The sequence below is a fragment of the Euleptes europaea genome, chromosome 18, assembly GCF_029931775.1.
Source record: "Euleptes europaea isolate rEulEur1 chromosome 18, rEulEur1.hap1, whole genome shotgun sequence".
Lineage (NCBI taxonomy): Eukaryota > Metazoa > Chordata > Lepidosauria > Squamata > Sphaerodactylidae > Euleptes > Euleptes europaea.
Genome location: NC_079329.1, coordinates 19539426 through 19564959, shown reverse-complemented (window position 1 = coordinate 19564959; position 25534 = coordinate 19539426). Strand labels below are relative to the sequence as shown.

At 42.9% G+C, this 25534-nt stretch overlaps 1 protein-coding gene across 1 annotated transcript; it reads right to left on the bottom strand.

The window, feature by feature from the left end:
* Positions 1 to 704: 704 nt before the first annotated feature.
* On the bottom strand, positions 705 to 25324 carry LOC130490769 (semaphorin-6A-like). Its single transcript, XM_056864575.1, is given in 15 exon segments — positions 705 to 758; positions 3002 to 3086; positions 3211 to 3351; positions 3981 to 4157; positions 6392 to 6547; positions 8257 to 8388; positions 9801 to 10018; positions 11328 to 11416; positions 18063 to 18182; positions 19661 to 19751; positions 20786 to 20887; positions 21893 to 21955; positions 22661 to 22721; positions 24001 to 24115; positions 25273 to 25324. Coding segments are annotated over 15 exon segments (1656 nt in total).
* Between the last annotated feature and the right edge of the window lie 210 nt (positions 25325 to 25534).

The following is a 25534-nucleotide window of genomic DNA, read 5'->3' as shown; positions in this document are numbered from 1 at the left end:
GTGGAGACATTCTGTGTGCAAAACATAGGCTCTCTGCCACTTAGCCATGGTTTGTTGATGAGTTGTGATTGCTGAGCTTATAGCTTAAAGAGAAATACTTTCATACATTCAGTGCTGGTAAGAAGTACATTAAAAAAAAAAACCCAAAAAACCTCAGCTCAACTTCTCTCAACATCTTTTGATCCAGCTTATAATTTCCCATATTCTCTCCAAAGATGTTAAATTTTATATACCTACATTTGTACTATATGGGTTTTTCCCCCTAGTCTCTGGAATAGCCAAAACCAAATTAGAAATTTGTTATTTTCCTTCTGCGTTTTCTTTCATTCTTGGACAATCATTTAATTTTAGGGTATTTTTTTGTGTGCATGTTTCCATCTTCTAGCTGGAACACCTAGACTCTCTCTCCATCATAGGAGGAACAATGACCAAGGCCTTCCTCTCTTGGGGGTTACAGAATGAATCACATTTGTATTTGTGTTTTCAACGAGGCAACCAAATCTTTCCAATACAGCACACACTCCATAATGTAGTGTGGACAGGCTGGACAATATGATGCAGTAATGTCGGGAACTAAGAAAGCAGAAAAGCCTTTTTGTGCTATAAATGCAGTTACGGGAAATAAAAATCAGCAGCCTAGTGCAATTGTTTACAGACACTCATGGACAATAACAGAAAGAAGACAAGCACTGTACTTACTTTTTTTAACAGTCGCCAAGACCATTTACATTGCCAAGCTCAACGTCCTGCTCAAATCCCTGGCTAAACAATAGAAAGAAATATAACTGTGAATTTCTGGACTCACTAGTCCCAGAACACCATCACATCTGGCTGACAGAATGAAGGGAAGATACAGGGCTGGATCCAGGCCTGGATGCTTGCTACTTTTAAAGGCATCCATCCCACAAAAGCCAGTGTATCACAGTGGAAAGAATTTCAGATTAAGACATAGGAGACCCAGGGGTATTCTTCACGGTGGATTTTGCTTCGGTTCCGAATCGGAGCAAATAATAAACTGATTTAAATAGCTTTTTCATGGCAGTGCAGATTCACCCCCCATCCCAATTTTTCATGGGAGAAACAGCGCACTTCTCTGCGCTGCTTACGTCTGCTGCCGCTCATGACTCACTGCTCCAAATCCGCCTAATCCCGCCCACTCTTCCCATGATCCTGTGTGTGTGGGGTATTCTTCATGGATATTTGCTGCTGTTTCGACGCTGTTTTGCCTCGGAGGCAAATTTTGGTTATTCACTGCAGAGCCGTGTTTTCCCCCACTGAGCAAAATAAGCCGGTTTAAAAGAGAGGCAATCCAAACCACTTCTGAGCCGTACTTTCCAGTAAAAGAGCATTTTGTTGCTCGGATGCCCATGAAGAAATGTTTGCTTCGCTCCCCTGACGTCTCCTTTCTCCTCCCCCAAGAACGGTGATTGGCTGGGGGAGTTGCCACTCTAACAGCATCGCACCGGCAGGAGGGAGACCCAAAGCAGACTGGCTGCCCCTCTTCAGAAGGGTGATGGGGGTTTTGGCTTGGATTTGCCGCTCTCAGGATGCCCCTCCCCAACACACACACACATAGGATCGCACCGGCTGGAGGGAGACCCAGAGCAGACTGGCTGCCCCTCTTCAGAAGGGTGACGGGAGTTTTGGCTTGGATTTGCTGCTCTCAGGATGCCCCCCCCCAAACACACACACACAGGATCATGGGAAGAGTGGGCGGGATTAGGCGGATTTGGAGCGGTGAGTCATGAGCGGCAGCAGACGTAAGCAGCGCAGAGAAGTGCGCTGTTTCTCCCATGAAAAATTGGGATGGGGGGTGAATCTGCACTGCCATGAAAAAGCTATTTAAATCAGTTTATTACTTGCTCCGATTCAAAACCGAAGCAAAATCCACCGTGAAGAATACCCCTGTGTGTTTGGGGGGGGGGGCATCCCGAGAGCAGCAAATACAAGCCAAAACCCCCATCACCCTTCTGAAGAGGGGCAGCCAGTCTGCTTTGGGTCTCCCTCCTGCCGGTGCGATGCTGTTAGAGTGGCAACTCCCCCAGCCAATCACCGTTCTTGGGGGAGGAGAAAGGAGACGTCCCGGGGAGCGAAGCAAACATTTCTTCATGGGCATCCGAGCAACAAAATGCTCTTTTACTGGAAAGTACGGCTCAGCAGTGGTTTGGATTGCCTCTCTTTTAAACCGGCTTATTTTGCTCAGTGGGGAAAACACGGCTCTGCAGTGAATAACCAAAATTTGCCTCCGACGCAAAACAGCGTTGAAACAGCAGCAAATATCCATGAAGAATACCCCCCAGATTCAAAACTTAGCTCTGCCATGGAAGTTCACTGGTGATTCTGAGCCAGCCACTGGTGACTTTGGGAGAGTGATGTGTTGGTTCCCCATTGGGTGGAAAGATAGGAAATATATGAATAAATAATACATATAGCTGAAGATGGGGGGCAGATAAACATAGGTTGGTTGGTAGATTTGAAAGAGGGAAGGAAACCAGAGAAGTTAAAGATCTAGGGGCTGCCAGGAGGAGGGAAAGAGGAAATAGTGTGGTGAAGGAGACACAGGGGGAAATTAGATGCCCCCACGAGTCCTTGCAGGTTTCCATTATACAACTGGGCCCAGACCAGCCCAATGGCCTACACTGTGCAACTGGGACAGACTTTTCCTGGAGACAGGCTGCCAGGGGGAGGCAATGAGGGAAAAGTGAAGACAGGGGGGAAGATAAAAGTAAGTTGTCTGGAGGGTGAGAAGGGGAGAGGAAGCAGAAAGCAGGTTTTCAGGAAAGAAAATTAGGAAGTAGGGGAGGTGAAAATGAGATGCCCCCTGCAAGTCCTCATGGATCCCCTGCTTGTAAAACTATTATGTGCTACTAGAAAAACATTGACTGTTAAATGGGGTTACTTGGCTTCATTTTCCTAATTTAGCCATCATGTACTTGGGCTTCAACTGGAGCGACGCCCCATAGAATCGCACTGTTATTGCATTTACCATCACAGTGATGACTTACCTATCTCCAGGTCTGAGGTATTTGCATTCCTGGCTTTTCTTCATCCATCCACAGTATGGATCTCGAGAAGCTATGCAAGCCCTTAATGGAGGAGACACATGTGGGTCATTCTAGAGTTCTTCACATGTACCATCCATATTAGGTGTGGTGTTTGAGAAAAGGATGACAGTGAAAGAAAGAAAAAAAGATCTCATGAACGACCTACTTCTTACACTTGCCGTGAAGCTTGCACCTTCCCAGTGGCACCTTTATTAAACAGTGTCTGAATGCGACATAAAGGGAACCAGATGGCTTGTCCAACTGCATGCTCACAATTCTTTTGTCATGCTCGCCTTTATATTGGCACCTGATTTGAAAAAAAGAAAGAAAAATAATCAGTGCTATAACACTTGATTATTATGAACATTTCATAGAATAAATATTAGGGGGCACAGGTCAGAAAAACAAGCAAGGGCAGAGGTAGCTTAGTTGGAGAAGGCCAGGACCTCCCTGAACTTCTCAGCCCTACTACGACCCCTGATTCAAACCAGCACTTCCCTGGTATGAACAGTAATGAAGGTTTTATCAGAGTACTGAGGTTCTTAGAAGTCATATTTCTTGATTTTCTTCTCAAGTTTCAGCCACTTCTTTTGTGGTGTTTGTTGACTTCTGGAGAATCAGGATTGGCAATGGGGTGCATTAAGATAATGGCTTATTTGTTTCGGGATGGAGAGAAAGAAACATTTCAGGACTGTAAGGTTCTTTCCCACGCCCTGTTATTTTGCATTTGATTTGTGTGTGTTGATATTTTAAGTAGTATTTTTCATAACCAAATGAAAATCCATAGGAGCAACAGAAAAGGGGGGGGGGAATTGAATGCATTTTTTGAAAAACAAGAATGAGCTCACAAATTTTTTCCCCACTGGACTAGAAAATGTAGAACTGACATTTTTCTTAGTTAAAAAAAAATAAGCATGAGAAACAAATGATACACACTTTTCAGGATTGTAAACACTTATCTCCTCCAGGAAAACACTGCTACTTAGGAAAGCATTCGCTCCTGATGTATCCATGACCTTCAAAAGCAATCCCATCTGTGTTCCAAGGAAAACCACCACCCGGTCCTTTTTGGGTCCGGCAGAAACATCAACTGCCATTTTTGTGAGCCGGTACCTGGATTGACAGCATTACAGTTTAAAATCCTACATTACCTGTCGTATGCTTTGTGTTTCTTTCTACTTCTTTAACAGTGTTATAAACACAATATAGCCATTCATACATACACAAAATTTTCTAGTTATGGTTAATGAAAAGACTCATACTAAACATTTTCACGCAGTACAAAATCAGTCTTCGGCTGAGCCAAGAGGGAGGCCACCACGATGGTGATTTGTATGTTATATTTTGTTCAATAACTTTGAAGGGAAGACTAGAAAAGAGCCAATATTTAGGAGCAAGTACCAAGGGCCTTTCATAGGGCTCTTTCACACATGTTGAATAATGCACTTTCAGTGCACTTTCAATGTACTTTAACTATCAGTTGCAAGGGGATTTTGCCATTTCACACAGTAAAATCCACCTGCAAAGTGCATTGAAAGTGGTGATAGCAAAAGGGCCTGCCCAAACCTCCCGGACTGGACCTGGCAGCCTGCTATGCAGACACTCGACTACTGTGCTGGCTGCATGGCCGCCCCAAACGATACAGGATGGTCGCTGCGCGCTCCGTTGTAACGGACTCGGCGGCTCCTGCGAGAGCCGTGCAGCTAGCAGTTAGGAAGCAGATGCAGGGGCAGCCTCCTGTGAACCTGAGAGAAGCCATGTTCCTGTACATCCTCTGTTCCAGCCGCAGCCATGTCATAGAAAGCAGACAGTCACGTAGTCAGTGTCAAACACCCCCCCTCCTCTTGCAACATCCACTGCTTAATGGGCTGTCAACAGCGATCCTGATATCAAGATGAGTCATTCCTCCTGCTATGCCGCAGCGATCCCAGGACGTTTGCATAGATCACACCCTTTGTTCCGAAATGCTAATCTGGTCAGCAGAGAATTTCCAGTTCCTCAAGGGTTGCAAAAGTCATTGGAATCAGAATAGATTTCCAAATTCTCACTACCCCACCCTGGTAGCCACAGTTTAATCCTTTTGCCACCTTTTTGCCATCTGGGAACCTAGGAGGGGTGAAACCCCTCTCCCTGCCCCTAGAAAAACAGTATATCTGGGGTGCCCCCAGCCCATTATATCTCTCTCTAAAACCTTAGGTCTTTCCTGGCACCTTTGCCGTTACTCTGTTGGTTTGGTTTTGTGCAGCCTTACCACGCTCCCTCCCGCCTTGCTGGCCAAGTCTACGGAAACCCCTGCCCCCAACTCGGCTTTAACTTTCAATCTGTTTTAGTCTACTTGACCTTGGACAACACCTTGTCTGGAAGGTAAATATACCCCCACCAACGACCTCCTGCCACGTTGGCATCTGTGCTTGTACTACTCTCTTTGAATATTCCTAGGCTTCTCTGTATGTGTGTATGCATCATTGATTTGAATGAGAAAGACATAAACACTATTTAATTTGGAATCCTGTGTCTGTCTTTATTCAAGGTCTCATTAAACGGACTCTGGTATAGCTGAGTGCGACCCCGTTATATAAATACACAGTTACCGATTGCTCAGCTAATTTCCCCATATTGACGGAGCAATTCGGCTAACAGTGGATTGCAAGTGCATTATTTGGCATGTGTGAAAGCACCCATAGCCTTTCTCACACTTTGCTCAGAGCCATCTGCGTAGGATACTAAAGGCTCATTTCCTTGTTATATATGCACCAAGCTCATGTATGTAGCCATGTGTATTTTGTAATGTGGGAATGTATACATTGTAATGTGGGAAAGTTTCCTAAAACATTACAGAAAGACCATAAGCATACACAAACACACAAAAGAATGAGGACATGTATGTAAAACAACAACAACAACACAGAGATCTGTCTATAACAGAGAGTTCATACATTTTAATGTTGTAGAGTGGCAAGCTGCAGTACTGCAGTCCAAGCTCTGCTCATGACCTGAGTTTGCTCCCAATGAAAGTCGGGTTCAAGTAAACAGCTCAAGCTGTAGAACCCTGTAATTTTTGCTTACTGCATCAATATCTTGAATAAATGTGATATCATTTATAAAATTATTTACATCCTTGAGCATTCCTGATTCTGGATTATTTAAGAATATCTTAAATAGAATTGTTCTTAATCTGACCACAGGAGACTTCACCAATTTCTTATTTCCTGCTCCCAGTTTTTAGACCCCTGATCATGTGGCAGTGGAGGTAGAAACATTTATACACATTCAAAGTATCAAAGGAAAACTACAAACAAATATCCAAAAGGAACAAATAAAAGTAATCTGAAAAAATATATATTTACCTGACCGTTGTCAGCAGAAACCATGGTAGAGATCCTGTTGATGATACACCTTTATCCATTAGATGATACTGACTCATAAAATTGAGAATGGCATCTGGAAAATCATTGGAAGATGTGTACCCTTCAAGGGGTTCAGAGCCAGCACAGGAACCAGGCCTAAACAGAACAAAGGGATGGAGGGAGTTACTTCATGAGTTGTACAGATATTATAGATACATTTCCCACAAGCTCAAGTTGCCTAGCAAAAGATGATGGGTTGGATCTAATCAGCTTGAATGCTGGTTGAACAGGGAGAAAGAGGAAGGTAATAGCAGAGGAAGGCAATAGCAAACCTCCTCTGCTTAATCACTTGCCTTGAAAAACCTTATTTCACATAGGCTATGTGTCTGTGCATCAGGAGCAATTGAGATGATAGATCACCTTCTGCTATTTTCTGATCTATGTGCCACACCCAGGGCCACCTGGATTGCACCCATTTTACCAAGATATCATCTTCCCGTTGACTCTTGGGTGGTCCCATTTCTGTTGGGTGATGCTGACCCAGAAATAACCAAATGTGTTGCGAAATATCTGGTAATAATAGCTTCCTTAAATGCAAGACAAAGCTAAACTATTGTTAATTAGTGGTATTATTATTGTAGTTACTGTTATGCCTGTAAAATAACTCATTTCTTGGTTATTGTGATTTTAATTTTAAAGTGTTTCAAGTATTTTAAGAATTTAAAGTTACTGCAGTTATACATTTTAATAATCTATAATGTTAAAATTATTTTATCCTATGCACATTGTGCTCAAGACCTTTGGTCAGATGAGCCTGAAATAAAAGGAAAGGGAAAACCCTATGGGGTCACCATATGCTGACTGCAACTTGGTGGCACTTTAGACACACATTTCCCTTGTCTCCTCTTGTAGAAAGCTGGGATTTCCAGTGAGTTTCCTTTCTGTTCCGGAAGAAGAATCCCAGCATATGACTTTATGAATCATCACCTTATCAAGGCCTTCTTCAGAGGTCTAATGAACACGTATTGCCATGTTTTAATTCTTCTTTCCACATATGAATGTAAGTGAATATAAAGACCAGGAAAACTACCTCTAGGGATTATTCAGATAAGGAGAATTTTGGAGGCATTCTTATTGTGTAGAGATCAACCACACCGTTGCCTAGAATATGATCTTTAGAAAAGGATGGAGAAAAATAGTAGAAAGGGATAGTAGACCATCTTGCACAATTTTTTTCACTATTGCCTGATCTGAGCAAAATCTTTATCGGTGGAAAACCACCTTTGGTTTCACTAAAATTACACTTCCTTCTGCTTTATTCTGGCCTCAATAAAAGTTGCTAACTTTGACATTTTTTTCATGGAAAATCTCCTGTTGTTTTGAAAACAATAAAACTTCATAGGTTGGATCCAGGCTAAATTGGCAATTTGCACTCATTCACTCTTCCTATAAATGCCCCCCCCCCGATTTAGTTTCTTGGTGGTGGAAAGTTCCGTCAAGTCACAGCTAACTTTTGGCATCCCTGTAGAGTTATCAAGGCAAGAGACATTCAGAGGGGGTTTGCCATTGCCTGCCTCTCTGTGGGCTGAGAGAATTCTGAGATAATTGTGAACTGGCCCAAGGTCACCCAGCAGGCTTCATGTGGAGGAGCAGGGAATCGAACCCAGTTCTCCAGAATAGAGTCCACCACTCTTAACTGCTGTACCTCACTGGCCCTCATTTAGTTTCTTAGGGTCCCCTTTCCCCCAGGAACAGCATTTCATGGAGATCAGAGGGCTGCAGTGGGAGGGAGAAGGCAGGAAAGTTCCATACTGCCATTGGAAAATGTGGTCCACATGCACGGAAGAACATTTCAGAGATATTACCTGGGTGTGGGCACCTGGTTATCAGGAACTGGAGTCCACATTGACAGTGGGGATAGCTGTCGTTTGAACCTCCCGGAAAACACCTTGTCAAGCTCAAGCATATCATAAGCGCACACAGCAGAGCCAGGGATGCTAGGGTGGGATATTTCCAGAAATGGTTAGAAGGGAAGCACATTTCCCCCTTTTTTACCTGAAAAACACCCTACCACTAGAATGTACAACATCTATTTTTAATGGAAGCAGAATGTGGTAAGATTTCCCATCTCATACTCACTCGGTGGTATATTCATGAATACATTTGTATATTATTATTTTATGATTCTATTCATCTAGAACAATATTAGGCTGCCCTTCCAAGCAATCTAAGGTCCCCCAAGTGAAGAATAATCAGAAATACCCAAACCAACTTTGAAAATGCTTATTAAAAGCCACAATTAAAGAAAACACAGTGACACATAAATAGAAAGGAAGGTCAGTGAGGGAATGCCAAATGGAGGGGGGAAAGGCTTCCCCCAAGAGATACAACATTTTTTTTACTATTTACTAATGAATCCTACAAGATGGGATATATAATGGCATCATTCTACTGTACATCAATGTCATGTGCTGCACCATCTTTCGAATGTACCATGTGCTGCATGAAAGAATTCCCATGACAATTGAACTGTATGTGTAAGGTCTGTGTTACAATCTCACTTGAGGCTAAAAGGATGACTAATATTGACAATTTGTGGGGGCGATGGCAGTAGAACAATGAAAATATGGGAAAGTGATAGATGGGAACAGATAGCCAGATTCTCAGGAATGACTGAGTTAGTAAAACTACAATGCATGCTCAAAGAGTATGCTCTACTCAGTTCTTAGGAATCCTTCCTCCTCTGCGAACTCCACCATATTTCAGCAATCTAACAGTCCTGGGTTTCTGAAGAGTCTTTATGCTTGCTCATTTGAACAACACACCTTCAGCAGTGCTAAATGGAAGACTTTGCTCATGTAATATAAAAAAAATCGATAATCTCTCTGATATGATGTTGGAGTGCCCCCTTTTAAACTCCAACATGACTAATGGATCACTCCTTATGACTTATTACATAAACCTTACCCATGAGTACTGGATTAAGAATGTTTCATTAGATTTGTCTTCTCTTACTGGCATGTAGGTAGCAAAAACCCAATGCAAACAACACCTTTATTAAACTAGTGAACTATGGTCCTTCATGCATGCCTGCTTCACTTGCTGTCACCCCTCCGATGACTTCAGGCCTTTGTTTGGATTATGCATGTCATTTCTGACTGTCAGAGGTTGCTTCACTTCCCCCTGCATTTCCCCACATTTTGCCCCCGTTTTCAAATTCGAGATAAAACAGGTCCCTTAACAGGTGGGCAAAACGTGGGGAAATAGAGGGGGAGAGAGAGGCAACCTCTGATGGTTGGGAAAAGTATGCATAATCTAAACAAAGACCCAAAGTTGTCGTAGGGGATACAGTGAGTGAAATAGCCATGTATAAAAAACCCATGAGAGGAAATGATTCTGTGGGGATTACCTATGTTTAGAGGTGGTAAAGGTTGCAAAGACCACGTCATGACCATTGATATGGACAACGTCTGTCACTGCCTGCAGTTCATCAAAATAGAAATTTAAAGTAGAAGGAACCAAGCAATTCAGTCGTGCCTTTAGGAAGGAAGTCCACTGTTGGTCTAGAAATGCCATATTTCCACCCATGTCGTTCTTGCAAATCCGAGCTACTCTCGAAACAATGAGCTGCAGTGAGAAGAAAGGTCAGGGCGAAGATAAAGAAATTAGGTCATTTTTGGTACTGAAGAGGAGAGCAACATTCAGCTTTGGAACAAGGCATTATGAACAACTTTATTTCTTTGCATCAAGCAAAACAAAGCAAAAATCCATCATGTCACCATTACTAAAACTGCCAAGAAAAAAAGTTGTTCTGTGTCAAAGAAGAGCAGTGATATTCCACACATACCAATATGCCTTCAGGAGATGAGTTCACTGACTGTATAGAACTCATCTCTATGCAATTTTTCTATGAATAAGATGAACATTAGGAGCCCCATGGCCAGAGTGGTAAGCTGCAGTCCTGCAGTCAAAGCTCTGCTCATGACCTGAGTTTGATCCTGCCAGAAGTCGGTGTCAGGTAGCTGGCTCAAGGTTGACTCAGCCTTCCATCCTTCTGAGGTCAGTAAAATGAGTACCCAGCTTGCTGTGGGTAATGTGTAGATGACTGGGGAAGGCAATGGCAAATCACCTCATAAACCTAGTCTATTTACTAAGTATCAGGATGTGACATCACCTCATGGGTCAGTAATAGCCCAGTGCTTGCATAGGGAACTACCTTTACCTTTAAGACCAGCATCCCTGGAACACATGAAGTTGACTTATACTGAGCCATATTGATCAATCAAGTTATTGTCTACTCTGACTAGCAGCCCCTTCCAGTAAAGGGTCTTTCACATCACCCGGTCCTTTAAACTGGAGGTGCTGGTGAGTGAACCTGAGATCTTCTGCATGCAAAGCTGATGCTCTACCACTGAGCCATGACCCTTCTTATTTCTGCTATCATGGTGAAGATTTTCCAAAGGTTTCTGTTTCCTTCCCCTGACCTGGATAGCTCCAGGCTAGCCTGATCTTGTCAGATCTCAGAACCTATGCAGGATTGGCCCTGGTAAGTATTTGGATGGGCAACCTCTAAGGAATACCAGGGTTGTGATGCAGAGGCAGGCAATGGCAAACCACCTCTAAACATCTCTTGCTTTGAAAACCCTATGGGGTCACCAGAAACCCACTGTGACTTGAAGGCACAAAAAAAACCCTGTTTCCTTTCTTTAATCAGTCACAGTAATTATTTACTGCAACTATTTTAAAACACATTTATTTGCCATGTGCTTTCCAGCTTAATGGGGTAGGGGAAGCATTCATAGGTCAGTATCAAGGCAATATGATACCTGATTCCAACCAAACTTCCAAATGAGTGGCAGGGGCTTCTTGAATCAGTGCCCTTATTCTGATGTATTTCCACACCAATCTTATCGCCCCCTTCTCTTTTGGCCCTTACCTCCCCAGGGTGATAGGCTTCAACTGCTACTTCTTGAAAGAAGAAGTACAGATAATTGCCATAATCTACCACATGGATGAAGCTAGACTCTGCAGACAAAACAAAATCATGGACATTGAAATGTGAATAATAACCAGAGCAATAAATCTGAGCAAACGACAAGAGGACTTTTGGATGTATTTTAATGAAAGTTCTGCAGCAATGTGTGGGCAGAGGTTGGGTTGGATCGAGCCAGCTTGTTCCCTCAATCTCACACAGTTTCTCTCCTTGCTACAGCCCCTGTCCCACATGGCTTTTTTGAAAAGGTCCCATGATCCCCCAGCATAGTCTTTTGTGGTGATCAAAGGGGTGGGGCTCCTTTCTTTTTCCCCAACAGAAAAGCTGGCTGGATCCAACCTGTTGTGCATACATGGTTTGCTGTAACTTTCCAATCATTCAGAAACATCATGCTTCCGTTCCTTCCTCTGCATTATAGATGCACATGTGTATATTGGTAAAAGCAGCATTTCTAGCTCTATATTATTGGATCCCTCGCAAAAAGGGCTTGGATCCCACATAAAAAAAATTCTACAGGTGGAAGGGGGTGTGATCTAGGGCTGTCAATTCGGTTCCATCCAAACTGAAAAACAGCCGAATTTTCCCCAATTCGGCGGTTTCCAGTTCGGATAGCGCCAAAGTAAAAAAAGGTGGGAAAATGATGAACCGAATTTGCTGAGTTCATGTGGACGCCAAATAAATTTGTACAGATTCGGCATCCCCAAATCGGCATTCTCCTGCAGTGCCTTCCTGAAAAGAAACAAAGAGCGAGCTCTCTTTTGGAAGGCAAGCAAACTTGCCTTTCAGGAGATATAACCATTACCAAACACCAGTGGCCAATAGGTGGCCAAGCTGGGTCTTCTTCTGGCCAATCAGAGAAGGGATTCTCCCATTTGAACCTCTCTGAATTGGCCAGGAGAAGAGAAGAAATACTTGCTGGCTGCCATGAGTCTTGCTGCTGCTGTGCTGCTGATCCTGAGCTGACCTGAGCTGACCTGACCTGACCTGCTGCTAGAATTGTATTGGATTACTCTTGAGTCCTGACTCCCAGTCCCTGCTCCTGATGGAAGAGAAGACATCCACAGTTTGACCCATTTTGGGGCTTTTCTCTATAACTTTTTTCCTGTGTGTGTGTGTGGGGAAAGCAGATTCTGTGTGTGTGTGAAAGGGGAAGCCAAAGGGGTGGGTGGGTTTACCTGTTCTGCTGGGAGTGGGCTTGATTGCCTCTCTGTGGGACTGTGCTTTCTGCTGTTTTCACTGGTTGCCAACTTTGTCTGGAGTTAACTGTGGGTCAGTGAGTCTCTCTCTGGCTGGCTCCTATTGTTTCCAATAGGCTGTGCAGCCACTCCTGTTGTTTCTAATGGGCTAGTCTGCCATTCATTTTAGTACATCCCATGTCAGTTAGTCTCTCTCTGTCTGGCCCGTTCTTCTCCTTCATTAGGAATTTGCATCTTCCCCATTCCCAGAAGAAGAAGTCGATTTTTATACCTTGATTTTCTTTACCAAAAAAAGTCTGAAACCAGTTTACAGTCACCTTCCCTTCCTCTCTTCACAACAGACACCTTGTGAGGTTGGTGGGACTGAGAGAGCTCTAAGAGAACTGTGTCTAGTCCAAGGTTACCCAGTAGGCTTCATGTGCAGGAGGGGGGAGAGCAACCCAGTTCACCAGATTACAGTCTGCCGGTCATGTGGAGGAATGGGGAATAAAACCCAATTCTCCAGATTAGAGTACACTACTCCAAACTACCATTGTTAACCACTCCACCATGCTGGCTCTCAGCAGTTCAAAAAGGACTTTGGACTATAGCGGAAGATGTGAGGCAGGGAAATCATGTTACATGGACATAATTTGTTCCATCCATGAATGTTTTAGCTGAAATCCAAGCCATTACCTTCCTGAAAGCTCCTTTCCCCATGCTCTTCTTTTGAAGAGCTGCCTGCATCATTATGCCTTCCCCCATTCTAGTGGGAGCATTCCATCAGCATTTCCTGTCTGCCTAGATGTACCAGGCTGGCCATTCTGTGGTATCAGGAGCCCCATGGCATAAAATCACTCCACACAAACTATATTAAAGACTCCAGAATTCCACAGCTAATCTATGTTAAGTCTTCATGACAAAATTACAGATATTTTACTCCACTTCCCAGTCATCTGCCTTTGAAGAAAATAAATCTCTGCAGCCTTCTGTTTAGCTAGACTGAATGCTAACCCCTCTATGGTTATGCAGGGCAGAAGTTTGAATATACCACACCCAAACAGGACCTGTCCTTTCTCTTCTGGCTCTATTGAACACATGAAGCTGCCTTATAATGAATCAGACCCTTGGTCCATCAAAGTCAGCATTGTCTACTCAGACAATGGCTCTCCAGAGTGTCAGGCAGAGGTCTTTCTCATCACCTACTTGCCTAGTTCCTTTAACTGGAGATGCCGGAGATTGAACCTGGGACCTTCTGCATGCCAAGCAGAGGCTCTACCACTGAGCCACAGCCCCTCCCCGATGGATTCATTAGCTCATGCCCTCTTGGAATGCCACTTTTATGAGGAACTCCAATCATGTTATATCTCTCCCCTTTTAACATATAAATCTAATGCCTCTGTGTCTGACACAATGCCTTTTTTTATTAAGTGACAGGGATCCCAAGGCTACATTGTTAGTGGCAAGATTTATTTCAGTCATAGAATCATAGAGTTGGAAGGGACCACCAGGGCCATCAAGTCCAACCCCCTGCACAATGCAGGAAATTCACAACTACCTCCCCCCTCCACACCCCTAGTGACCAGAAGAAGCCAAGATGCCCTCCCTGTCATCATCTGCCTAAGGTCACAGAATCAGCATGGCTGACAGATGGCCATCTAACCTCTTCTTAAAACCCTCCAGGGAAGGAGAGCTTACCACCTCCCGAGGAAGCCTGTTCCACTGAGGAACCGCTCTAACTGTTAGAAAATTCTTCTTAATGTCTAGACGGAAACTCTTTTGATTTAATTTCAACCTGTTGGTTCTGGTCCGACCTTCTTGAGCAACAGAAAACAACTTGGCACCCTCCTCTATATGACAGCCCTTCAAGTACTTGAAGATGATTATCATATCCCCTCTCAGTCTTCTCCTCTTCAGGCTAAACATACCCAGCTCCTTAAACCTTTCCTCATAGGACTTGGTCTCCAGACCCCTCACCATCTTTGTTGCCCTTCTCTGGACACGTTCCAGCTTGTCTACATCTTTCTTAAATTGTGGTGCCCAAAACTGAACACAGTACTCTAGTTGAGGTCTAACCAGAGCAGAGTAAAGTGATACCATCACTTCGTGTGATCTGGACACTATACTTCTGTTGATGCAGCCCAAGACTGCATTTGCCTTTTCAGTTACAGCATCACACTGCTGACTCCAAGATCCTTTTCACACACACTACTGCTCAAACAAGTCTTCCCCATCCTATAATTATGCATTTGATTTTTCCTACCTAAATGCAGAACTTTACATTTGTCTTTGTTGAAGTGCATTTTATTAGTTCTAGCCCATTTCTCCAGCCTGTCAAGATCATCCTGCATCTTGGCTCTGTCTTCTACCGTATTTGCTACCCCTCCCAATTTAGTATCATCTGCAAATTTAATAAGCATCCCCGCTATTCCTTTATCCAAATCATTTATAAAGATGTTGAACAACACAGGGCCCAGCACAGATCTCTGAGGAACTCCACTAGTCACTTCTTTCCAAGTGGATGAGGAACCATTAACTAGCACTCTTTGGGTATGATCTGTCAACCAGTTGCAGATCCATCTAACAATAATAGGATCTAACCCACATTTTCCCAGTTTATCAACTAGAATACTATGTGGAACCTTATCAAAAGCCTTACTGAAATCTAGATAAACTATGTCTACAGCATTCCCCTGATCCAGCAAGGTAGTAACTTTCTCAAAAAAAGGAGATAAGATTAGTCTGACATGACTTATTCTTGAGAAACCCATGCTGGCTCTTGGTGATCAGATCCATCCTTTCTAAATGCTCAAGGACGGACTGTTTGATGATTTGTTCGAACACTTTTCCTGGTATAGAAGTCAAGCTGATGGGTCGGTAGTTACCTGGATCCTCTTTTTTCCTCTTCTTGAAGATGGGGACAACATTTGCCCACCTCCAATCTTCTGGCACCTCACCTATTTGCCAAGACTTTTCAAAAATAATGGGCAGAGTTTCCAAAAATACATCTGCAAGTTCTTTGAGTACCCTTGGGTGCAATTTGTCTGGCAAAGAGGATTTTGGTTCATTTAAAGAAATCAGGTGTTTGTGCACTACCCCAATGCCAATTCTAGGCTTCAAATCCCTTCCCTCATCACACATTCTGTTTATGCCATGTTGAGCACCACTTCCCTCACGAGAAAAAAATGAGGAAAAGTAGGAATTGAGGAGTTCTGCTCTCTCTTCATCTCCTGTTACAATTTCACTTTCCAGTCTACGCAATGGGCTTATCTTTTCCTTGTTCTTACTCTTACTCTGTACATAGGAAAAGAACCCTTTTTTGTTGTGTTTAGCATCTCTCGCTAGCCTAAGTTCATACTGAGCTTTAGCTTTCCTAACACTCTCCCTACAAGCACTAGTTATTTGCTTATATTCCTCTTTGGTTATAAGGCCCTCCTTCCACTTCCTAAATGAGTCTTTTTAATTTCTCAACTCTTTAAAAAGCTGTTTATGGAGCCACCCTGGTCTCTTTAGGCTCCTCCCATTTTTCCTTCTCATAGGAATGGTTTGGGATTACGCCTTCAGTATTTTATTTTTAAGAAATGCCCACCCTTCTTGAACTCCCTTCTCCTTAAGTATTTCTGACCATGGGATTCTACCTAGCATAAGTTTAAGTTTGTTAAAATTTGCTCTTTTGAAGTCCAACCTACATGTCTGACTACATACAGGTTTTCCTCTCCCCAAGATTGTAAATGCCAAGAGTACATGGTCACTACTACCCAGGGTGCCTACTACTTTAACCTCATCGACCAGTTCTTCCCTGTTGGTGAGAATCAAGTCTAAGATAGCAGACCCCCTTGTTTCCCTGTCCACCTTCTGGAATAGGAAGTTGTCAGCAAGACAAGTCAGGAATTTATTGGATCTTGCATTTTTAGCAGCGTTGGACTTCCAACAGATATCCGGGTAATTAAAATCTCCCATGACCACCATGTCCCGTCTCTTTGAGAACTTTGTGATCTGGTCTAGGAGCGTCCCATCCAAGTCCTCTGCCTGGTTTGGCGGTCGATAGCAGACCCCCACGAGAATATCACTATTATTTCTTATTCCTTTTATTTTTACCCATAGAGTCTCGACTGCACTACCATGCTCAGATTCATGTACTTCTTTACAAGTGTACACATCTTTGACATACAGTGCTACTCCCCCCTTCCTTATCAGTCTATCCCTTTTAAACAAGTTGTACCCCATAATCTTAATATTCCAATCATGAGTGACATCCCACCAAATTTCAGAAATGCCTATTAGGTCAAAATTCCCTTCCTGTATTAGGGCTTTGAGTCCTTATAACCCTCAAGCATTAGATTTACTCTGCTAGAACTATCAACCTTATAAAATGTCATTGTGCCATGTTTTATTGTTTGTAATGTTTTAATCCTTATGTAGTGCCTTAAAATAAAATATATTTATTATTATTTTATCTTTTCCACCCAACCTTGGGTACCCAGCTTCTGGTTTGTTAAGGTTGGGTTCTTCTTCCTTTTACTTCCTGTTTTTTTTTTTCAAAATAGGAAGCCTCTAGTTGCCAGAGGAATACTCCTTGCTCCAAACATAATATTTGGGTCCTATCCATAATCTCCAAATTGTTCTTTTTAAGAAGAATCAGCTTTTATACCACACTTTTCTCTAGTGTAAGGAGCCTCAAAGCAGCTTATAATCACCTTCCCTCTCCACCCACAACAGGCACCTTGTGAGGTAGGTGAGGCTGAGAGAGTTCAGAGAGAATTGTGACTAGCCCAAGGTCATCCAGCTGGTTTTAATGGAGGAATGGGGAATCAAACCTAGTTCTCTGGATTAGAGTCTGCTGCTCTTAACCACTACATCACTCGAGCTCTCCAAATCTTATTTACAAGCAAGAGCTCCCTGTTCATTATATGAAAATTCTGTAATGCACCAATTCCTACTGAACAAACTGAAACATTCCTAACAATGTGGTTATTTAGCATGTAGAAAGAGTTTGATTTAGCACACATTATTCAGTATTTAGGGTTGCCAGCTCCTGGTTGGGAAATACCTGGAGATTTTGGGGGTGAAGCCTAAGGAAGGTAGGGTTTGGAGAGGGGAGGGACTTCAATGCTGTACAGTCCAACTGCCCAAGTGGCCATTTTCTCCAGGGGAACTGATCTCTGCAGCCCTGAAATCAGTTATAACAGCGGGAGATCTCCAGCCACCACCTGGAGGTTGGCAACCCTATCAATATTCCAGGGCAACAAAGCAGAATGTCTGTTATTTTATTTTTATGGATGGATGTCAGTGTTGCATGACAAATGCTCTAAAACGCTATACATGCTCTATACATAGAAGTGCTCTTTGGGGAAAAACCTGATGGTCACCTGGCTGATGTAAAAAAATAATTACAAGAGGATGAACAAGTTCTGGATTACAAAGCAGAAAAGAACAAAAACTAGCAGTCATCTAACTTTGTTTAGAAGTGTCTCTCTCCCCCCGCCCCGTTTTGCACTCTTACCTTTCAACCATTTTGAATCTTTTTTAGCGGTCCTCAGAAATGGGGGAGTTCCAAGGCTTCGGTAAATGAGCGGATCACTTCCCCTCATGTCTGACACAGTGCCAGAATACAAATGCCCACCTTTGGGATTGGGGTTGAAAGAGACATACAGTGAGAAAGAAGAGTAGTTACTTTCCCCCTTGATGTTTTTTTTTTTTTGCCCTGAAGGCACTGCTCATTTTCAGATGAGGAATAACCCATAGAAGTGGCCTTTATTTCAGTTGATTAGTTATATACAGAAGCTAAAATGACTAAACTGAGGCTATGGTACTTTGGGCATATTATGAGACGACAAAGGTCACTGGAAAAGACAATCATGCTGGGAAAAGTTGAAGGCAGCAGGAAAAAAGGAAGACCCAAAAAGAGATGGATTGGCTCTATAAAGGAAGCCACAGCTCTCAGTTTGCAAGACCTGAGCAAGGCTGTTGATGACAGGACTTTTTGGGGGACATTGATTCATAGGGTCGCCATGAGTTGGAAGTGACTTGATGGCACTTAACAAACACAGTTATATGCAATGTCTTACACAGCACCTGTTTGAACTCACAGAAGACAATATGACCTTACAACTGAGACAACGCCTGGAAATGTGGGGTTGGATCCAACCATCGTTTCTCCTCAAGCTTGCCCAATTCCCCTCCTAACTGGAGCCCTTGTTCTGTGTTGTTTTGGTCCTTGAGGATTTCATGATCCTAGGCATAGCCTTTCAGTGGTCAGAGGGGTCAGAGCAAAAGCTGAAAGGGTCCAACCCAACATTTAGACACTGAAAGATGGATCAGACATCCTATCACTAGAATGCACAGTCTCTTTTTAATGGAAATAGAATGTGGTACGGTTTTCTGTCTCATACTCATTGAGTGGCATATTAGCATATATATTTGTTTTTATTATTTTATTATTCTACTTATTTAGAATAATATTAGGCCACCTTTCCAACCAACCTAAGGTCCACAAACTGAAGAATACTCTGAAACATCAAAACCAACTTTGAAAATGAGTATGTGTAGAACAGTTCACAGCCACAATGAAAGTAAACACAGTAAAACATAAATAGAAAGTAAGGTTAGCGTGATAATGCCAAAGAGGTATAATCCAAGAAATATGACTTTTTTACTATCTACTAATGAATCCTAAGAGCCCCGTGGCGCAGAGTGGTAAGCTGCAGTACTGCAGTCCAAGCTCTACTCACGACCTGAGTTCGATCCCGACAGAAGTTGGTTTTAGGTAGCCGCCTCAAGGTTAACTCAGCCTTCCATCCTTCAGAGGTCGGTCAAATGAGTACCCAGCTTGCTGGGAATAATGTGTAGATGACTGGGGAAGGCACTGGCAAACCACCCCGTAAACAAAGTCTGCCTAGTAAACGTCGGGATGTGACGTCACCCCATGGGTCAGGAATGACCCGGTGCTTGCACAGGGGACCTTTACCTTTACCTTTTTAATGAATCCTAGAAGATGGGATATATCATCACATTATTCCATGACAGATCAATGCCATGTGCTGCACCATCTTTAAAATGTACAACACTAAAAAAGCATGCATGTTTTCCCTTCCTTATTACCGGCAAAAAATGCAACGTTGCTATCCTTGGGATTATAAGGGCACCTGCCATTTCCATTGATTTTTTCTCCCTTGAGTTCAAGAGTTCCCACCTAGAAAAAACAACACCAGAATCTCTTTAGAAAGACACAGAAATCGATACAACTTTTTATTTCTTCCGTCCTTGTCAGCAGTTTTGGTGAAACAAAGAGAAGAGGTCCCATTTACCCCCTCCCACAAAAAAAATTATATGGGGATCATGGGATCAGAATATGCATGAGCCATATGGAATGGCTCTTTAGTAGGGAAAATAATTGGGTAATACATGATAAAAAAATTGGGTAGATCCCAACCACTGTAAACTGTAGAATTAAATTGCTTCTTTTGGGGAAAATAACTCTTTTGCCTGCCCCATATATTTACTGAGACACTCTATCCATACACTATGTTTTGTTTAACTATAAATCAAATCCAGAGGTTTATGGGTTCTGGCAAATCAGGAAACTCTACTTTTTGCAATATAAGGGGACAGTCGTACCCAATACAAAGACTAATTGGATTTCCCATTCCATAAAGAGATTCACTATGTTTGTGTTAGCCAGGGTTGTACATAAATCCTTTGACTTTGCAGAACTACCCTGTGAAATACCTGTAAATCTCAGGCTAGGGTAACTAGACTGAAATTCCAGTTCCAGTTCCAGTGCAAAATGAGTGCCTGTATGAAAATGAGCATTGAGTCATAACTTGATTATCTTCAACGTGACCATTAAATAATAAACTACGGATAGAGAGCCCCGTGGCTCTCTAAGTTCTAAGTTCCTAAAACCTTGGGGTTGTTGAAGAGTACATCTATGGGATTTTAAATGAAACTTCCCAGACAGTAAGGGAAAACTTGGGGCAAAAGCCCAGAGTGTGAACCTCTCTCGGATGACTAATTGTATCTCCAAAGATCATGAATCTATATAAAAAGCAGCCGATGACGAAAGAAAGGACCAAAATTCAACTGCAAACTCTACCTTAATAGGATATCCTTGTGAGTAACCCTAGAAAACTAATTTTCCATTGTGGACTGTACCAATATTGAACGCAGCTCAAAGCAGAATGTCCATCAGGATTAAAAGTAAAAGCTTAAGGATGCAAAACATACCTTATAGTTCCCACAGGAAGGACTATAGGCATCTGTCCCACAAATAAATAATGTGTCATTGTTTTTTCTTATAAGAACCTTAATAAAGTTATGGCATTCATCCTGGAAAAAAAAATCAGAAAGAGAAATATTATGTCAGCAAATTAATTACAGCATCTTATATAGATAGAGAGGTCTTGCTAGAACTAAAATGAAACTGGATACTGCAAATGCTCAGCTTCAGGCTTCCACTGGCAATAATAATAAGCGAACAGTCATCTCGCCACATCTCAGAAGCTAAGCAGGGTTGGTCATGGTTAGTATTTGGGAGACCACCAAGGAATACCAGGGTTGTGACACTGAGACAGGCAATGGCAAACCACCTCTGTTAGTCTCTTGCCTTGAAAACCCTATGTGGTTGCCATAAGTCGGACGTGATTTGATGGCACTTGACACACACAACAGTAAGGCAGATAGTGAGTTTTCTTTAATGTATTAAAGAAAACATAGGTGCTAGGAAGTGAGAACAGTGGGTGGGACCCTACCAGCATTTTCCTGGTGAGAGATAGTAGAGCAGCCCTTGTTGGCTGTCAAAATGGTTATGCTGGCAATGCAGGAACCAGACGGGGATAATTTGTGTGGGATGAGATCTACAGTGATGGTGAGATTGAGTGGAAAAACAGGTAAGATCCAATCCTTTTTTTTTTTAACCAAGGTCATCTTTGTTGCTGAACTTTGAAAAGCATGCAGCCTTTAATCTCCATAAATGTGGGTTAATGGTTGAACGTTGCACATGCAGTCAAGAGCTGGTGTGCAAAAAGAAAGCCTGAACAGAGCAGGTTGGATCCTGCTAGATTTTTCCAATGATGAAAGAAAGAAGAGGACTGATCACCAAAAACAAAAACAAAAAAACAACAACCCTATGCTGGGGATGATGGGACCCCCATAGACATAGGCCATGTGGGACAGGCACTACAGCAGGGAGGAGAATCAGGCAACATTGGAAACATCCAGTCCAGTGACTGCAACTTGGTTGTCTTCATTAGGATCATGGGGGATAAGCCATTTGACAGCAAAGAGAACATTCCCGGATTAACAGTCAAAATAACCGTCAAGAATATTTCCTACCTCAGGATTTCCAAACATAACACATTTTCCCACTTTGGCATTACTGGATTCCCATGTCAATTTCTGCAAATTCAAGGAATAAATCAATTACAGCCCGGACATGTATGTTTAGCCTGAAAAGGAGAAAACTGAGAGGTGATATGATAACCATCTTCAAGTACTTGAAGGGCTGTCATATAGACGAGGGTGCCAAGTTGTTTTCTGTTGCCCCAGAAGGTCGAACCAGAACCAGTGGGTTGAAATTCAATCAAAAGAGTTTCTGTCTAGACATTAGGAAGAATTTTCTAACAGTTAGAGCGGTTCCTCAGTGGAACAGGCTTCCTTGGGAGGTGGTAAGCTCTCCTTCCCTGGAGATTTTTAAGAAGAGGTTAGATGGCCATCTGTCAACAATGCTGATTCTATGACATTAAGCAGTTCACGAGAGGGAGGGCATCTTGGCCATCTTCTGGGCATGGAGTAGGGGTCACTGGGTTGTGGGGGGGAGGTAGTTGTGAATTTCCTGGATTGTGCAGGGGGTTGGAATAGATGACCCTGGTGGTCCCTTCCAACTCTATGATTCTATGATTATGCTGCTGGATTTTAAAGATAACAACCAGCTGTTGGGTGGGATCCAACAAGCTTTTCTACTAATGGAAAAGGGTGGAGGGTTCCTCTTCCACCATACAAACAATTCTTTGGTGGGGATTGTGGGATCTCATATATCAGGGAACTGATATAGTGTAGAGGCTAAGAGAAGAAATTATCCTCTATCTACGTCACAGTACTTACTTTGGTAAAATATATTTCTCCCTTATGTGATGTGTCCATTTTAACAGTGTAAACATTGTCCCTGTAAAAAACAGAAAAATGGGTGCTTGAATAAGCTCGGACAATTCACCGCTGACAGAAGACAGTTTCTGTGCAATACTTTGGGAGTCAGAGCGGGTTGGAACTTACCAACTTTTCCACTGGCAAAGGACAGAGGAGAAGACCCTTTAAACCATTCAAAAGGCAATGACAGGATCCAGAGACATGAGCAGACAAAATCTATTCTGGATGATGGAGCTGAGAAATCAGGCAAGACTGAGGAGAAAATCTGGTAGACCTCAACCCAGTAGCTTGAGACCCATTAAGGACAGCTTATATGACGACTAGGAATGTTTGAAATCTTCTTGAAAACATTTCATCCATTGCTTCCCTTTTAGAGTAAATTGGTAACATTTATTTAGATATTTCCACCTTGCTTTTATTTCTGGGGTGGGGGGGGGGAAGCAGCTTTGCTTTCCTCCATTTTACTCTGACAACAACTAGAAGGAGGAGAAGAAGAAGTGTTGGTTTTTATACCCTGTTTATCTCTACCTTTTAAGATGTCTCAAAGCAGCTTCCTCCCCTAGAACTGTGATTAGCTCAAGGTCACCCAGCTGGCTTCATGTGTAGGAGTGGGAAAACCAACCTGGTTCACCAGATTAGAGTCCATCATTCTTAACCACTACACCACACTACAACTCTGTGAGACAGACTAGGCTGAGAGACGACAACTTGCCCAGGGTCACCTAATAAGACTTCATAGTACAGTGGAGATTCAACCCTAGGTATCCCAAGTCCATGTCCAATAGTATAACTGCCACACCACCTTAGCTCTCTGATGGGTGCCATCATGTATCAGTTGCTTGCATGTAACTGTTCTTCTTGCTCTCCCTGGGTCACTCATCCCTTGTGTGACAGAAAACTAAGGTCTTTTATACATGGCTGTTTCACTCGCTATCACCCCTCCAATGACTTTGGGTCTCTGTACTGATTATGCATGCCATTTCCAACTGTCAGAGGTCGCCTTGCTCTCCCTCTGTGTTTCCCCACGTTTTGCCCATATTTTCAATTTTGAGATAAAACAGGCCACTGAAAATGCAACCAAAACGTGGGGAAATGCAGGAGGAGAGCAAGGCGGCCTCAGATAGTTGAAAACTGCATGCAAAATCAACACAAAGACCCAAAGTCGTTGGAGGAGTGACAGTGAGTGAGAAAGCCATACATAAAAGACCAAAAAGAAGAAGGAAACAGCTGAGAAGGGCATCTCTGAAGGATTTGTATTATAAGAAAAGTAGGAATGGAGTAAGGAACAAGCAACTAACCTGGCAGCAATGTAGAGGATTCTGTTAATGATCAGAGTTTGCTGGATGTCTAATGAGTGCTCATTTGTATCACTTCCTGAGTTATGACCCAGAAACACCAGATAACCTAGTGTGCCTATGAAGACAAAATAAGACTTGAGGTTCAATTCAGGTACAATAAAAAAACAAATCCAAGCGTATTTGTGATGGGTCTATTTACCATGGGGATGGTCCAGGAAAGTTCACTCTTTTCCTCCACACTTAGGGTTGCCAACCTCCAGGTGGTGGCAGGAGATCTCCTGGGATTACAACTGATCTCCAGGCAACAGAGATCAGTTCACCTGGAGAAAATGGCTGCTTTGGAAGATGGACTCTATGACATTCTACCCCATTAAAGTCCCTCCCCTCACCAAACCCCACCCTCATGAGTCTCCACCCCCCAAATCTCCAGGAATTTCCCAACCCAGAGCTGGCAACCCTATCCATGCTGTTTAATACCCATATAAAACCACTGGGATGGATTTTATGGGGATTTGGTGTGAAGTGGTATCAGAATGCTGAAAATAGCCAGCTCTACTTCTTTTTAGCATCAGAATTAGGGGAAAGTTATTAGATCTGTCAGAAAACAGAAGGGCAAGTCTCCTTTGTAGTATATATTGCTTTTTATCAACTTCAGTAGTTGTGCCTACTATGTTCCTAGAGAGGAAGATTTGCCTCTGATTCTGATCATACAGAAATTGTATTGGTGTAGTGCAAGTTACTCGGAGCTGCCTTTGAAGATGGTCTAGACCAAGGGTGTCAAACTTAAGGCCCGTGGGCCAGATCTGGCCCCTTGAGAGCTCTTATCCAGCCTGCAAGCCAGCTGAGGCAGCCACCCACCCCCTGCTCCCGATTTGGGCTGGCTAGGATTGGCCCAGCCCAACCAAGTGACATTTACGCCATACCCAGCCCTCATAACAATTGAGTTCAACACCCCTGGTCTAGACACTTCAATTGGCACAGAACAAGCAGCCTTGTTATTTGCTGGTAGGAGCTAACCCTCAAAATGCTATGCTGATCGCCAGTCTTTCCAGGTACAATTTCAAGGGCTGATCATTATCTTTTAAGTCCTCAGCATCCTGGGACCTGGGTATTTGAAGGACCACCTGTTCCCACACCAGGAAGCCCCGCAGCTCACATCAGCATCCCAAGGTATTATCTATTTCCCCAACTGTCTACTTGTAGCCAATAAAATATGACTAGGAGCTTGGGGGTAGGAATCTTAAGGACACTGTCCCTCTGGGTAATACTCACGCTTACTAGACCAACGAACAGCAGGCTCTTGATCCTCTGGGAAATGCGCCATGGCACAATGTTGCAACATGAAATAAAGCAACAGGATTCCTGATCTCATAGTCATTCTGTTGGGAGACACTCAGTGCAATCCTAAGAAGGTCTACTCAGAATCCTACTCAGGTCTATTTGATGGGGCTTATTCCCAGGGCAATATTTTTTTAGGATTACACTATTAATAGCTTCACTTTACCCTGTGAAAGTCAAACAGAAACATTCTATC